Genomic DNA, 15,528 nt, shown 5'->3' with positions numbered 1-15,528 from the left:
ACAACCCCTATAGCGTCCTGGCGGTGAAATGCACCGCGATGCAAAGAAACGCATTTAACCCCGACGCAGAACTCCGAAATGGTCACGACGCCGTAAAAGCTATGGTGTGGACGCGGAAGCATAAAACAGCCTTCACCCTGTCCAGCTGTCAACAGATGACCCGGGGAATGTTCAATCTGAAGACAGTGTGCACCGTTTTGCTACAGTATCCGAATGACATGTTTCATTGAAAACAACGTGCAACAACGTGCAACAACGTGCAACAACGTGCAACAACGTGCAACAATGTGCAATGGGCTTTGAAGTAAGTTTTCTCTCATCTGGTGGGTGTGTAAGAAGTGCTACCCAATCAGCAGCGACGCTGTACTAAAAACACATTGTACCTTTGCACACAGCATACCTTTGCAAACAACAGGGGGGTTCAACGCACAATCTTTTCCCTTTGAATAATGTTTTTTCGGGGCTGATTTGTCTAATTGCTTCCCGTAGCGGTCACATCAAATATATTCAGAGCAGCCGTACCTAGACAAACATGTCTTCAAAGGATGAGGCTGGCATAATATATATGGTTCTTATTGGTAACAAATCTCACAAAAAGGCCCAAACCAGCTGTGAGTGTATCTCCTAACAAGTTTTGTGTGTGTATCACAGCTGATGGATCATAAAAACCAGCAGTGAGCCTCTGCTGTTCTTTCATCACCATAAACACACACACACACACACACACACACACACACACACACACACACACACACACACACACACACACACACACACACACACACACACACCATCCTGCTGACACTAATACTCACAACAGCACCACATGTGGATTCATCCATCGCTGAAAATAGTCCTCAACAAAGATGGTATTTCCTCCTGTTTGACTCACTTTTAACAAAACCTACAGTTGCCAGCATTTTAGGAAATTACTAAGCTTCTCTTCTTTCTTTTTTTTTTAAATGAAAATATATAAAATATCTTCCTGCTGTAGTTGGAGACTGATGAGAGCAGAGAGACTTGCCCAGAACACAGCTGAAAGATGCTTCAATGCTCAGTAGAGCCGAGGGGAACCGCAGAGATAATTCTCTGGGAGTTCATCACTAAAAGTGACCCCTATATATGCACTGTACTCACTGGGGGAGAATAAGAGGTTGTCGTTACACTCCTCATAGTTACAGGAGCAGAAGTGAGCCATCCCGCTCGTCGTGTTCTTCTCCTTCATCACACAGGTGGAGCTGTTGTAGTCATCCAGCAGAACTCCATAGAGAGGCACGGACGGGTCATGACACAGAGTTTCAATGGAAAAGCCGGTCTCATTCTTCCTCCTAAGAGACAGACAGACAGAAAGACAGACAGATGAATGTAATGTAATGTAATGTAATGATTCAAATTGTATACATTGAAGCTATCTATAATTATCTAGTAAATGATATGTAAGAGCCAAAGGCAGCTCTGTGCGCTCAGGTACCTACCAGATAGAGACACAGACCTCGTTGTATTCCACACAGATGGATGTGATGGAGCAGTTGGTCGTGCAGGTTCCCGTACCATTGCAGGAGGAAGGCTCCACATCGCAGAACTTACAAAGCTGCTCCCGACCTATAAAAGGGGGCATACCTGCAGAAGACAGAAACATCGCCATCAGGTTGGCTTCACACTGAAAACATGCAACCTCTAATGGCAGCTCTCGGAGTGTGCAGAATTCACGCTCTGGCTTGAAGCAGAACAATGTTGGTAGGTTAATGAATAAATTACGCAACAAATAGTCATCAAACACATGTATTGATGGAACTGCTACATGACACCAATAGTACGCCCATGGGTTTGGTAACTTTTCAATGTTGCAGCACAAAACAATGGCAGTGTTGGTCTTTGGTTCACAGCAAGCAACAATGAAATGTGTTGTGGATATGCATGGTCCCCAGATGATGAAGCAACGTGACGGTTGTGATTAGGAACACAACAACGGGGAAACAAAAGGCCACGCGCGGGCCACGATCCCTGGTCTCCGGGGTGAAAGTTTAATTTTTTTTATTTTTATTTTACCTTTATTTAATCAGGAAGAGACTCATTGAGATTAAAAATCTCTTTTTCAACAGTGTCCTGGCCAGGACAGTCCTATGCTGTTTGACCCATCCACCACCCCAACCAACCTCCTTACGCGGATCTTTCGGCATTTCATACTACTCGCTACCGTAGTCGTGCTGTGATCACGAAATATGCTTCCCATTGAAATACATTAGTTACATTTCCGTTCTGGCCACCACAAAAAAAAAAAACGAGAAAAACGTGCCTGTGTACACGAATCAATAGATTAAATAACGTGACCATTTCACGGACTGCCGTGAGACTGGCTTGTAATATTTCAGGTGATGCACAGGAAACAACAAAATCTAATGAAGCCATTGTCATTAAACATGATTAGCACATTCATTCTTTTCAGAGGATGATCCTTTCCTTTTGGGACACTACATATGTTTTGGGACCTTTCTTCATTGTACACTATCATTGCAAGTATTACATAACTGTGAGATGTATTGAATAAATTCATTCTTATAAGGAAATAGGTTTTTCGTTCATATCTGATGACGCATTGGGGTCATTTTTGGATTTATCACAGTAAATATATGACATATTGGACCTGAAAAGTCTTTCAGACAAGTCAAGTCTCACAACTTCCTTTTAGTGACTTCATTCTGATTCAAGTCCAAGTCCCAAGCTTTTAGCTGTGTTACCTAAGTTATACACAAAGTTGCTTATTGGTTGGAAGTTTTGTGCAACTTGCTCTACAAATCAGTGACAATTCCTGCTGCAAATAAATAAAGGGAAAGATTGAACCTGGTACACACGGCACTGTGAAATACATACCATACTTCACACAACTGTCAACACAGACAACCACAACCAATGAAAGATCTCCAACGGGATGCACTGCAGGGGATGACATCAACCACCTCAAATGTGCTGGATTGGCCAAAGGAAACCACAGTGACCCACCAACACAGACAACCACAGCTGAATCAATAGGCAGGCTGAGCCAAGGTACAGTCACTTCTTACATCAAACCACTTTAGATACATAACCCAAAACCTCACGGACAAAAAACCTTCAAATACAACTATGCAAAGGGATTTCCTGAAAGAATTAATAAATCCCATCTCTTCCCATCTTTTTTTTAAACTCATTAAAGACAGGATGTGGAGTGAGGCTGTGACTTCCTGGAAATAAGAGGTGAATGTACAAATCTGTCAACCGTGAAAGTCAAATCCATCCGATAAATGATTCACAAGCTCCCCAAAAACATGACAAACAAGGCTAATTATAGACAGGCACACACTGACCTTGTTTCACATTTACTGGATCGTTTCTGTTCACATTTAACAGGTTATAGCTCAAATCAGCATTTATGTTCCTGAGCCTGATATTAAAGAACTACTCATCCCCACAGATACAGTTACACTGTTTGATATCATCACCGTGTTTGGTTGGAAGGTATTGCATGTGGTACAGTGGCTGGCTGGTAGTGTAGTACAATCAGCAATCAACAATCAGTACAATCTTAACCCGGCATTCCCCTTAGCCTCTGTGATCTCCGTGGGCTCCGTGACCTGTTCAGACCTGCCTCTCTGACTCCAAACCCCCTGATTTATGGCCTAGTAAGGCTGTGTAAGAAACCCAGGTAATCCATGTTAACCTGTGTTAGGCTGAAGATTACACAGCTTAAATATCCCTCTTTATGCGTCTAAAAAGGAAGGTCCCCCATTTGGCTTTTTTTGGTTCAAATAAGGTGGTTGGATCTCTGTGTGTATCCAGGCGCTGTGGTGCAGAAGGGTGGTTTCAGAGCTGAAGAAACCCTCCTTCAGCGTCTGCCCTGGTTCAGCTTCACTGAGCAGTACACTGAATTCCTTCCAGCTCTGTACTTTGTACAGTATATCAGCTTTTCCTACACCTCTTGTTGAAATGAGCAGCAGAGTTACTGCTTCTGGTTCTTAAAATCGACGACTATCTACAGCACTAGCTACTTCGATGTGAACCTGTGTGATTTGGAACAATTAATTAACATTAACATCCAAAAAGGTCAAATTAAATGTTCCCAGCACATTGCTGCCTCGCTGTTATTTCTTTTTTAAATTAGACATCACTGTGAGTTACAACTGCTTCTCTCTTATCCATCATGTAACAGTGCGGCCCTCCATATCTACCCACTTACTGGACCTCAGTCTGTTAAGCTGTAGCATTTAAACGGTGAAGGTCTTGGCCTTGTGGGAAATGGTGTTTGCAACAACGGCTTGTTTATTGCTAAGGCCGTATGGTCAAAATGAAATGATTTTTAATTTTTTTTTTACTAAAAATAACTTTAACAATAACTTACTTCACCAGTAAATTGCTGTTAAAACAACAAAAACAACCACTAGATGAAAAGAAGTTCCAGTCACCTGCATATGTGGCCGACCTACTGCAGCCTTATCTGACAGCGCGTCCTCTAAGGTCTAATATGTAACTTCTATTAACTGTCCTCCACCCGGCTAAGGGCCCCTTGGTGATCGAGCTTTCCAGTCAGTAGCACCGAGACTTTGGAACACTCTGCCTCCTACCTTACCTTACTCTCTGCTGTTTCTGGGGATTCTTTGAAAAATCCCTAAATGACCTACCTTATTAAACTGGCTTTTGGTTAACCTGTCTGCACTTTATCTGTTATGTATTACTTTGTGTACATTTTAATATCTATCATTTGTGTGTTTAAGCACTTTGTGATTTTTATCTGGGAAAAGCACTCTATAAATAAATTGTACTTACTAACTTACAGTGTTAGTAAGTACAATTTAAGTGTATTTCAGACACATTCCTGTATTGCAGGATTAGTGATTAAAGCACAAACAACACTGTGATCAAGGAAATATTACATTATTAACATCAACTACATGATATAATCATCAATCTTAGTTGTGAGGTGGTGGAGGGAGCTTATCAGCAGAGTAATTATGAGAAGTGTCAAGTTACTGTTTAATGGCCAATGCCGTACAATAGCATGGACGCGACTGGACATGACTTGTCAGCTGATAGCAACAGAGCCGGTGAATGAGCCAGTGATTGTGAAGCATGAATGAAGCAACAACCGTTGACATCAGTTAACACAAACACAACTCTAAACTAACGCTACGCTCCATTACTGGTTGCCATAGACGGAACTAACCGAGTTTGGTTTTAGTCAGCTGACTGGCAGTACATTGTACAGAGATGACTTTAGTTATTATCATCGGAGTCAAACGGTTCAATTAAAGCGTTCAGATAACAAAGATGCGGATAAAGAACATGCCCACATATCCTTAAAAGACTCTCTACAGATAGAGTTAGGACAGAGGAGGTCTGATCCGACATATAGCCACTTCACCACGATGAAGGCCTAAACACAACAGCAGCCCTCGCACGTCTGACATCCAAGACAGAGACAAAACAACTGCACGCAGTGCAGTCTGTGCTATCGCTAAATCAATTGAGCATGTCTCCAGAGCTGAACTGTGAAAGCCGACCAGAGAAGGTCTGACTCGCATGAATTCTCATTAGCCTCCCTCATGTCGTCAATCGCTACACAATCTCTATGCATTCTTCTCAAAGACTACGCTGCTGAAGTGTACTGTGTGTTCCTACGAGTGGATGTGTGTCTTTGTGCGCACAAAGCAGTTAATATACTTTCAAGACACATTCCGTCACACAGAGTCTAGTGTGGGGCAGGACAGAGTGTAACGCCCACCCAACCTCAGAGACCAATAAAACCTGCTGATTTAGTGCAGCAGACTGAATGCATGTGAATGAGTTGCACTGTGCAGTCATTGAGCTCAGTCATTCCATTACGGTGTTGATTCATCTTTATTGCACCGTTGTGATGACTGATTACTCATTAACAGCACATCAAGGATCCCTGCAGGGAAATTTGTTGCACAGCCAGCAGTAACCACATAACCATCAGACAAACAATAAGCAATAAATACAACTAATAGATCTTTATAGTAGATTTTTTTGGTTTTTGAAATGGCAGCAGGGACAGAAGAGTTCTTCAGTCTATTTGTCCTGCATCTTTGCAGATTGTATCTGCAGCCTAGGGTGACCAGACAAATTCAGGACAGTCCCGAAATCCAAGCAGTTGTCCCGAATCCCGAATCCTGCCCTAATTGTCCCAAAAATTTGAGCAAAGTCTCAAGAGCAGACTCTGGAGTAGTTCTAGTCTGATAGAACATTAGAAACTGTTCATGGTGATTGAGTCGTCCTGCAGCCAGCTCCCGGTCCGGCAGATGGTCCGGGGCGCTCTGCCTGCGACCCACTTCCGAAACGTTCCGAAAGTCCTCCTCGTCTCCAAAATAAAAGCCCCCATCCCCCCGGAGACAACGGGGTGGCATCACAGCTGAGGGACACCACAGTCTGGAGTTGAAATACTTAACCAAAGGTTAATTACAAAAAATACAACCGTTTAGTCCCCTTTTTATGTTATAGAGTAAATGAAGAGAGCGCAAGTCGCAGCCATGAGGCCAGGGAAAGTGCACGTGCAGGCAGCCAATAAAAATAATAAATCACTTTGGTGCAGAGTTTTTAAATTCATGGACCCCGTCTCGTCCCAAATTTTACCCATTCTCATCTGGTCACCCGAGTACAGCCAGACCAAAGCAACTTGAACTCCTTGGGCGGACTGGCTGGCTATGAACAGCCAGGACCGACTGAGCCTTCTTAGGGGGCAGTAACCCTAACCCTAACCCAATCATCCCCACTTTGGCCACTCACCCACTTCTCTACACATTACATTCTTATAATTCCAATATGCATCTTGCACAATACTTTGCACTATTACTTTTTGCACTATACATCCCACTCCATGTGTACTTGTCTTGATATTATGTCTTATTTGTATATTTGTATTTTGTATATTATGTTGATATGTGCCTATATAATATGTATATTGTTGTCTCTATTGTACAGTATGTGTCTATATTACTATTTGTCTATGTATACAGAGTTAACACCTACCGAAGTCAAATTCCTTGCGTATGTAAGTATACTTGGCCAATAAATCTGATTCTGATTCTGATGATAACCCTGTTCACACGAGGAAGGCCATTCATAACTCTGCTGCACACTTTGACGATGAGCTGCAATCTGTTTCTATTTTTTTGTGTAAGTAACCGGCTGACAGGGAATGTGAGGACTGACTCAATAACAGGAATAACAGATTTTCATTATGAATTTGACGCTTACAGTAAAAATGCATGGGCTGATGGGCTTTTCTACACACAGCATCCAAATGAGGCTCAGGGGTCAGCTTGTCATCCATTACAGTGCTAACGACATGTGTACTGCTGTTGTTGTTGTTGTTGTTTTGGTTGTTTCCACCTATATGTCTACAGGTTTTTTTACCACAGCAGATATTTGTTCGTGAATAGTAGACAGTGTGTTCAGGGATATCAATACTTGGCATTTCTATGAGAATCTGCTATCGTGCGAAATGTTCTGCTGATTCCAGTAAATGCGACTGAGTTATGACACTGAGAAGAAGGGACATTCGTTTCAAAGGGTAATCCAAGACAAAAAAAAAAAAGTAGGTAACTGTCGATCTGACAGTTCGAGGCTGCAGCTTTACGCCCTTTACTTTGAAGTTGCAGCAGCTTGTGCTGGGGCAGAAAGTTAAAGGCTAAGTGTGCCTGGTCTGTGGTGGCATGTGGCTCATTGTTCCAGCTGCTAAAGCGCTTTGACTTTCTCTTTTATTACGACTGCACTTTTTCCTGCTGCAAGTCCCTGTGCAGGAATTATAGTATGAAAACACAAGTGACCTCAGTGTGCCACAGGAAAGTGGAGGAGGAAAGTGTGGTCTGTCATTTACTGTGCTCCTGATGGCTCCTCGAAGGGGCTGTAATTGAAATGTGAGATTTTTTGTGTGTTCCTGTCACTGCATGCTACTGTGGCTGCTTCTGGCTGGCTGGCAGACCAATGAATAGCCTCGATAAATACTATGTTTCACTTTTTAGCACCAAAGGAGGTGAAGACAAGTGTCTACTTTACAAAGTGACAAAAAAGCACTTGAAGCGATTAAAGTTTCCTATCACTGTGGACGCTGTGGATCGGACACTCTTCAAAATATCAATAAACCATAACCATGTATAACTCTAAACCGTTGCCGAGCATTAGATGAGAAGATTGACACCAAACGCATGTCCGAGAGTGGAATCAATCTTCTCCTAAAACTCTGAATTAGCATATTTCCCAAAATGTCAAACTGTTCCTACGTACTGTATGTGTATCTTAACCTGAAATATTTAGGCCGGCGTAGGCCTACAGACATTTTCTCCTCCTTGCCTGTAACATGAAAATCATTATTCATCACATCCACTGTACTCTAACATCATCTGAACAATAGGAAATATATGTCCTGAAACGCAAAAGCAAATTCCAATGCAAACTTAGTTTTCTGGAGCTTATGTAAAGCAGAATTATGTTTATCAGCATTAAAACTCCCCCTCCCCCCCCCCCCCATCCTCAGTGGTTTAGAAATCCACCGAGGATGTGAGCTCACAGTGGATGGGAGGAGAGACAGGAAACTGGACTGCAGTTTATCACCCCTGTACAGGAAAGACTTCCCCAATCCCCACACTGCTCAAATGTGACTGAAAGAAGTCAAACATCTGCACAGCAGGCTGGCGTAGTATAGGTCAGTGTCCCTCTTCACTAGGAGTGATGGGCCTATACATAATGTGTTATATATTATTATGTGTATGTGCTCTTCTGCCTGGTTGAAAGTGGCCAAGGCTCGGTAGGGATAAAGTGACGTCAACCAGGATTTAACGATATCTGAATCACGATCTGAATTGTGGAGTTGTTTCGGGATGCGGAATACAGGGGGTCTCGTACTCTATAATTAACTCCAAAGAGCCCGCGGAGACATCAAAATCCAACTAATTATTTTCTATTCATCGACATTGTAAAACATGTTTAAATACTGAAAGTTTTCAACACCGAAATGTTGAGTGACAGCAAAGCGGCTGCTGGCATGGTACTGTTTTACTGCTGCTCCATTTTCCAGTCCCTCCAGGATTGTTGATTGTTGCGGCCCAAAATGCCTGATTTTTCGGGAGCTTTTGTAAAAAATTTAGATCACAGTTGCGATGTCTTTTGTATTTTTGTTGCAATGAAATTGCGAGAGACAGTGAAATTGCGATTTTTTTGTTGTTGTATAGTTCTTTAAAAATAAAAAGGTAAACTTGTTTATTGAGAATAAAACTATCCTGGCCTGAGTTTTCCTAGGAACCTTACCAAAAAGGCTCAGAATTCTGCAAATGTTGAAGTTGGTATAAGATGAAAATGGCTGGTGGATTTAAGACAAAAACTAATAATTGATTGAATTAATCAAATTTTTACATATGTGTCAGTGGCTTGTTGATCTTTACATTCATTTCCTATCCTTGCCTGGGACACACATTCATACGGTTTAATAAAGTACTTATTGGACTTTAACTTATCATTGCACGAGCGTAGCTGTCCTCAATTTAGGTCATCGTGTACGTCTCATCTCCGGTTTTTCCTGCGTCCACCGTGTGTATTTGTGTGTGTGTGTGTGTGAGCGTCATTCGCGGGGGGGGGAACTGAGCAATCCTACAGAGAATCAACAGGATTGAGGATTGATTGTTACAGCGTACATTGATGTTATAATGTATGCAGGTTGGCAGGACGGTCTGAAATGGTTTGCACGCTCTTTCGCTGTACGTTTTGTTGGTAAATGTGAGATGTTCGAGACACACACGTCTCGTCTTCATATCAGAAACAGGGAAATTAATTTGGCGGCGTACGTGTGTGACGTCAACCCGTTCTCACTCGCGCTTGGTCATTTGCTCTCAGAGTCACATACCGATACAAAGTCTGGCACGTGGTACTGCTGGGATTGGTTGAAGTTGCGGGAAACTCCGGTTATTGGTCAACTTTGCGGAAAGGTTGCGGTGATTGGTCAACATTGCGAGTCGCACCAAATTCACGGAGATTGGTTGAATTTGCGTGAATTGTTGCCATGGCGACATCGCGAAATCCTTGAGGGACTGAGAGTACTCTTAACTAATGAAATGAATCGACAGCTGCTGATGTCTTTGCCTCGCTGTCACCATTAATCAGCTGATTCATCTCCTCCATACACAGCTGATGTTGCTGCCACCGTCGTTTTAATGGACAAAGTGTGTGTGTTTGAGTTAAAACTGATAAGATGAACTAGAGAAAGGAGTACACGTTATGCACGGTTCGGTTCTTTCAATTCAATTCGGCATCTTTTTAGTACAGAGCATTGCCAGTTTCATCATACTTTTCATTTATTTATTTGGCAAAAAATTAAACTGTTTACCCTAACAACATTTTGGCTAAGATCATAAGGAGCATAAACACTTCTTCATTGTCAAACCTTTTTTGAAAGAGTAGGTTAGCTAATTATTAAAAACAAAAAATGCAATTTTTAAAATAAAAATGGACACAATATAGACTAAAGCCACCAACATAAAGGGAAGCGATGATTTAACCAACAATACACTTAATTAAAGTGCTCATATTATGCTTTTTGGCTTTTTCCTTTTCCTTTATAGTGTTATATATCTTTTTTGTGCACGTTATAGGTTTACAAAGTGAAAAAGCCCAAAGCCCCCCAAAGGGACTTACCATCTCCAGCAGAAAACACTGTTCCCAAACTGCTCCAAACAGCTCTATTGTAGTCCAGACTCTACTTCAACGTGGGTCACTTTGTAACACACGTTATAATGCTCGCCTAGCTGCTAGCGTGGCACGCCCTCATACTCTGCTTCTGACTGGCTAGTAGTCCTTACCTAGCTACTGCGCATGTGCAACTCCAACAAAGATGGAACAGAAGTGAGATGTCTCACTCTGTAGCTAAAACAGAGAGCTCAACACACAGGGTGAAAAGAGGAGCTGCAGCAATGTGCAGTACAACAAAAATATGGTGTTTTTTGAAAATTGAACCATGTAAACCTATTCTGGTACAACCTCAAAATACAATTATGGACCTGAACCCCCATTGTATAGCCTACTACTGACTTACTGTGTGCTCCTACTTACGCCTACTTACTAACTGGCAAGAGGCTGCGCAGGGCTACATGACTGCAGCAGCAGGGGGCTCAGCTCTCTGCCTCTGCCCCTGAAAGTTATCCTCCACCTCAACTCCCTCTTCATCCACCTCCCTTCAACCTGCCCATAATCCTCTCATTCCTCACTCCTTTATCTTCCTCCCTTGACTTTCTCTGGTTCCCTCTCCCCCTCCGCCACCTCCATCCACTCTTCTTCTTTTTGACCCGGGAGTCAGTGAAGCGAGTCGAGAGGGGAAGTCGACTAATATGGTCAAAATCAAAGTGAGACACTTCACTGAGGTTAAAGTGGGTGACCCTTCCCTCCTCTCCTCTTCTGCACACTGAAGCCAAAATAAAGTCAGAGTGTACAAAGTTCGGGCATGAACAGGCGCCACACGCTCAAACTATCTCCCACAGTAAGAATGGCTCTCTCAAACAGCTTCAATAACACACATACTGTAAGTCAATGAATCGCCCCAAAAGACAATCTCTGTGTATAAACTGTTATATTTATACGGTTCCGCTTTCAAACAGCCTCCTGTTCCCCTTTCAGCCTAGATTTTTGATTGCCACCTTCACAACAGCTTGTGTCCGACCCTATCTTGGCTCAGCAGGAGGGGTGGGGAATGTACAAGCACCCGGTGGCCTCTGCCCAGACACTAAGATTCCCTGGAAAGGAAGGAAAAAGGAACCTTCCTGTGACAGCCCACTGAGCGGATGGTTATCGGCATCAATTGAAAGCAAACAAAGAAGGAAAAGATAAAAAAAAAAACAACAGAGTCCGGCCTGGTGTTTGGATAACCAACGTCAGGCTACTCGGTGCTGGGAGAGTGGGGAGCAGCTTCCTCCGGCCGAGCTGCTCTGGAGAAGGCAGAGGGACAGGGAGCGCGTGTTTTAATGTGTAATAGATGGGCAGCATGGGGGCATGCTGGTGGATGTTTGTGCACGTCTTCTTCATGTGTGTTGGTGTGCATGTCTATTTGTGATACATACAATGCAACAGGGCCACACAGCCCTTCTGGTATGTGGGATTTCCAGGTTCAAAATAGGTCCCCACCGTGGGAGGAGGGCAGGAAACAAACAGAAGAGAGAGAGGGGGAAGAATAAAAGGGGAGAAGGGAAGGAGAATGGAGACATGATGTGTGTGTCCAAAGCAAATAAAGGCAGAACTGTGCTTGTCATAGTCACGTTGTGTTCAATCCACCCAGGTGTTTGGTATGACAGATGGAAAGTGGCCAAGTCTCTTAACTTGCCATTGGTAACACATGAGACTACAGTGAAGGGGAGGGAAAGTGAGAAAAGGAGACTTAAACAACATTGCCCCGAAGAACCCTTTTTCACTATGATCACGCAGGAACTGAGGAACTAGCCAACATGGGACATTAATAATAATAATAATAATAATAATAATAATAATGTATGTATATATATGTAATAATAATAATATATGTATATATATATACATATATTATTATTATTATTTTATTTTTTTATTTATTTTTTTTTTCAAATATAAGGACAATTGTATAAAATGATGCACAAGACAAGTGCATTTGTCATGTGTGTAAGAAGTTCAGCAGAAGACACTGGAGATGCAGGACAATATAGCTTTACAAGGAAATGATTTTGCACTTAATATAAACATTTGATATAACGTTTTTAGAAAGGACTTTTAAAAGAAATCATGTTCAAATTGAGCTTTGCACTGAAAAATGAAAAGATTGGTGAAAAAGATTCCACCTATAGGCCTAATAGAACCATGAAGTTGTCCAATCTGATCAGATGTTATGGAGGGTAACATGTTATGGGGTTGGGGATGAAAAGGTTTGCCTCTACGTGGGAAAGACATTTCCCGTGTATAGTCTGTGTGGAACAGCACTTGTCAGCAGCAGGTAATCTAGCGTGGGAGCGCGCCGCGGAACAGTGAAGCGGAGCGGAGCGGAGCGGTGGATCAGCCGCTGCCGGGTGAGTCACCTGTTGTCCTGGCTGCGTCTCGGCTCTGCGCTCACGTTTCCCAGGCCCGTTACAACTACACAGTCCACGTTTTGGTCCAAATAACAGTGCGACTGAGCCAGAGACTGAGAGAGGAGTGCAAGTGGGCTCGCAGCGATGAACAAACACAGCCTTGTTAAAAGTTTAGGAAATGCGCAACTCACCGAGAGTCCCGTTCTCCAGCAGCACAGTGAAGAGCAAGAAAGATACGGCTCCCCGGATAGATAAAGGGCCGCGCTGTGCCTCCATGTTTCTGCGTCCTGCGGTCCAAAGAGTCTCCTTCACGGGAAAAGGTGTAGAGGAAACCCGCCGTAACGAGGGGGACGAGTCCGCCGAGCAGTGCGCTCCACTCCGCTCCGCTCAGCAGCTGGAGACTCACTGCTGAACCATCCGCACACACACTCTGACATGCACACACACACACAAACACGCGCACACACACACACACACACACACACACACACACACACACACTCACACACACACACGTACACACGGGAAACCGAAGAAGGGAGCGCTCACTCTCTATCTCTCTCCTAATAAGTGTGTGTGTGTGTGTGTGTGTGTGTGTGTGTGTGTGTGTGTGTGTGTGTGTGTGTGTGTGTGTGTGTGTGTGTGTGTGTGTGTGTGTCCAAGTTCTGTGTGTTTTTGGGTCCCACTACAATATATTTTATAGCCTGGGACTTCAAATAAACTTATGTCTAAAAGATGAATTTACAAACTGGGACTTTTTGATTTGATTTTGAGATAGTATACAAGTTTAATACATGAACTATAACTTACTATTAATTATTAAATCATTTTGCAGTTTGTTCTTAATGTGTGTCTTATGCACTCCTTTTTTAGAAGTGTTACTTTTTGTAAATTTGGACATATATAACCCATATAATCCAAACGCTACCACTGGCACTGGATCTCCTAATGGTGCAGAAATTGTTAAGTGATACAATAATGCGGAGTATAAATGTCACTGGCTGGTGACTAATATGATTTAGAATAATTGCTGATGGAGGGGAGTAGGCGGGGTTGCTGCATCATTATATCGCTGTTGTCAGAATCTGAAACCATGGAACAATTTATTTCCCAGTTGTAGATCAGATTACACCGAGAGCATGGGTGTTGGGATGCATTCACGTCTCAAAATAAGAGATTTTTAGTGCTCAGTGTTTTTCCCAAGAGCTAGAATGATGAATAGGATGTGTCTGTGTGTAGGCGTGTGTGTGTTTGTGTAGTTTCTTTATTAGTCATTCCAACTGTCAACACCAGCTCAATGGGCTCTATACAGTGCTGTGTATATATACTGTATAAGCATGTACATCAGTGGTTTAGTCTACATGATATGCAGGTATACGCAGTATAGGTGATATCAGGTAAATTGGGCCACTTTTTGGTAAATAGTTTGGGACAATAATACAATACCATATATGCCTTTTCCTTGTGTTTTTATGATTACTAATGACTGTTTTTGATAATGTTTTGTTGAAATTATGTAATAAAATATAATTATTTAGGCCCTACAGTTCTTGAAACATCAGCTGTGCCAACTTTTTTTGCATGAGCAGTTTCAGGTAAAATGGGCCAGCTGTTCAGGTAAAATGGGCCAGTCAAACTACAAAGGGAAATAGTAATTTATCATCAATATTAATTTTAAAACACAGTTGCTTATACAGCCACATAACATTTAAATTGCATTAAACAAACATTCATATGTGCCATTAAAAAAAAACACATTTTGGGTGGAAACCCACATATTCAAATGTGCAATTAAAAAAAGTCCATTATGGAACAGCATAGATCAGTGAACTGATGTCAGTGGTGTGTGTGTGTGTGTGTGTGTGTGTGTGTGTGTGTGTGTGTGTGTGTGTGTGTGTGTGTGTGTGTGTGTATGTGTGTGTGTGTGTGAACAACACATTTAGAACGAAATGTGCAAATTCACGTTCAAAATTGATAACTGATATGTTTGTGTGTGATGAAAACACAACAATATCTACTACCATTATTACTGTTGGGGAGGTCATGGTGTGTGTGTGTGTGTGTGTGTGTGTGTGTGTGTGTGTGTGTGTGTGTGTTTTTTGTTTTGTGTGTTGTGTGTGTGTGTGTGTGTGTGTGTGTGTGTGTGTGTGTGAGTGTGTGTGTACGCACGTATGTACACATACACTCACTCACTCACTCACTCAAACACGTGTATGTATGTTTGTGAGTGACACAGATGATGGCCCATTTTAGCTGAAACCATGTTGCCCATTTTACCTCAGTGGGTTAAGGTAAATTGGGCCGCCAAGAAAAACATTGTTTTTTTTTTAAATATGTTCATATACCAAACTAACAACATTGTTTCTGATTGATGCCATCAAGACAGATATTAAGCATAGTTTTTTTATGTGCATGTTTTTTTTATATAGATTTATCATCCTTATAATAGTTTAGTTAGATTTGG

General features: G+C 42.2%; 1 protein-coding gene across 1 annotated transcript in view; it reads right to left on the bottom strand.

Annotated features, from left to right (window-relative positions):
- Positions 1–13,533, bottom strand: part of LOC120562241 (TGF-beta receptor type-2-like) — a 49,689-nt gene extending 36,156 nt beyond the window's left edge. The window contains exons 1-3 of the mRNA XM_039805857.1: positions 13,256–13,533; positions 1,476–1,620; positions 1,138–1,328 (exon numbers count right to left, since the gene is read on the bottom strand). Coding sequence (XP_039661791.1) covers positions 1,138–1,328; positions 1,476–1,620; positions 13,256–13,340 — 421 coding nt within the window. The 5' untranslated portion in view covers positions 13,341–13,533. The remainder of the gene's footprint in view (positions 1–1,137; positions 1,329–1,475; positions 1,621–13,255) is intronic.
- Positions 13,534–15,528: the final 1,995 nt, after the last annotated feature.

This window comes from Perca fluviatilis, chromosome 7 (assembly GCF_010015445.1).
Source record: "Perca fluviatilis chromosome 7, GENO_Pfluv_1.0, whole genome shotgun sequence".
In the NCBI taxonomy this organism is placed as follows: Eukaryota; Metazoa; Chordata; class Actinopteri; order Perciformes; family Percidae; genus Perca; species Perca fluviatilis.
This window is presented reverse-complemented; position numbering and strand designations above follow the sequence as displayed.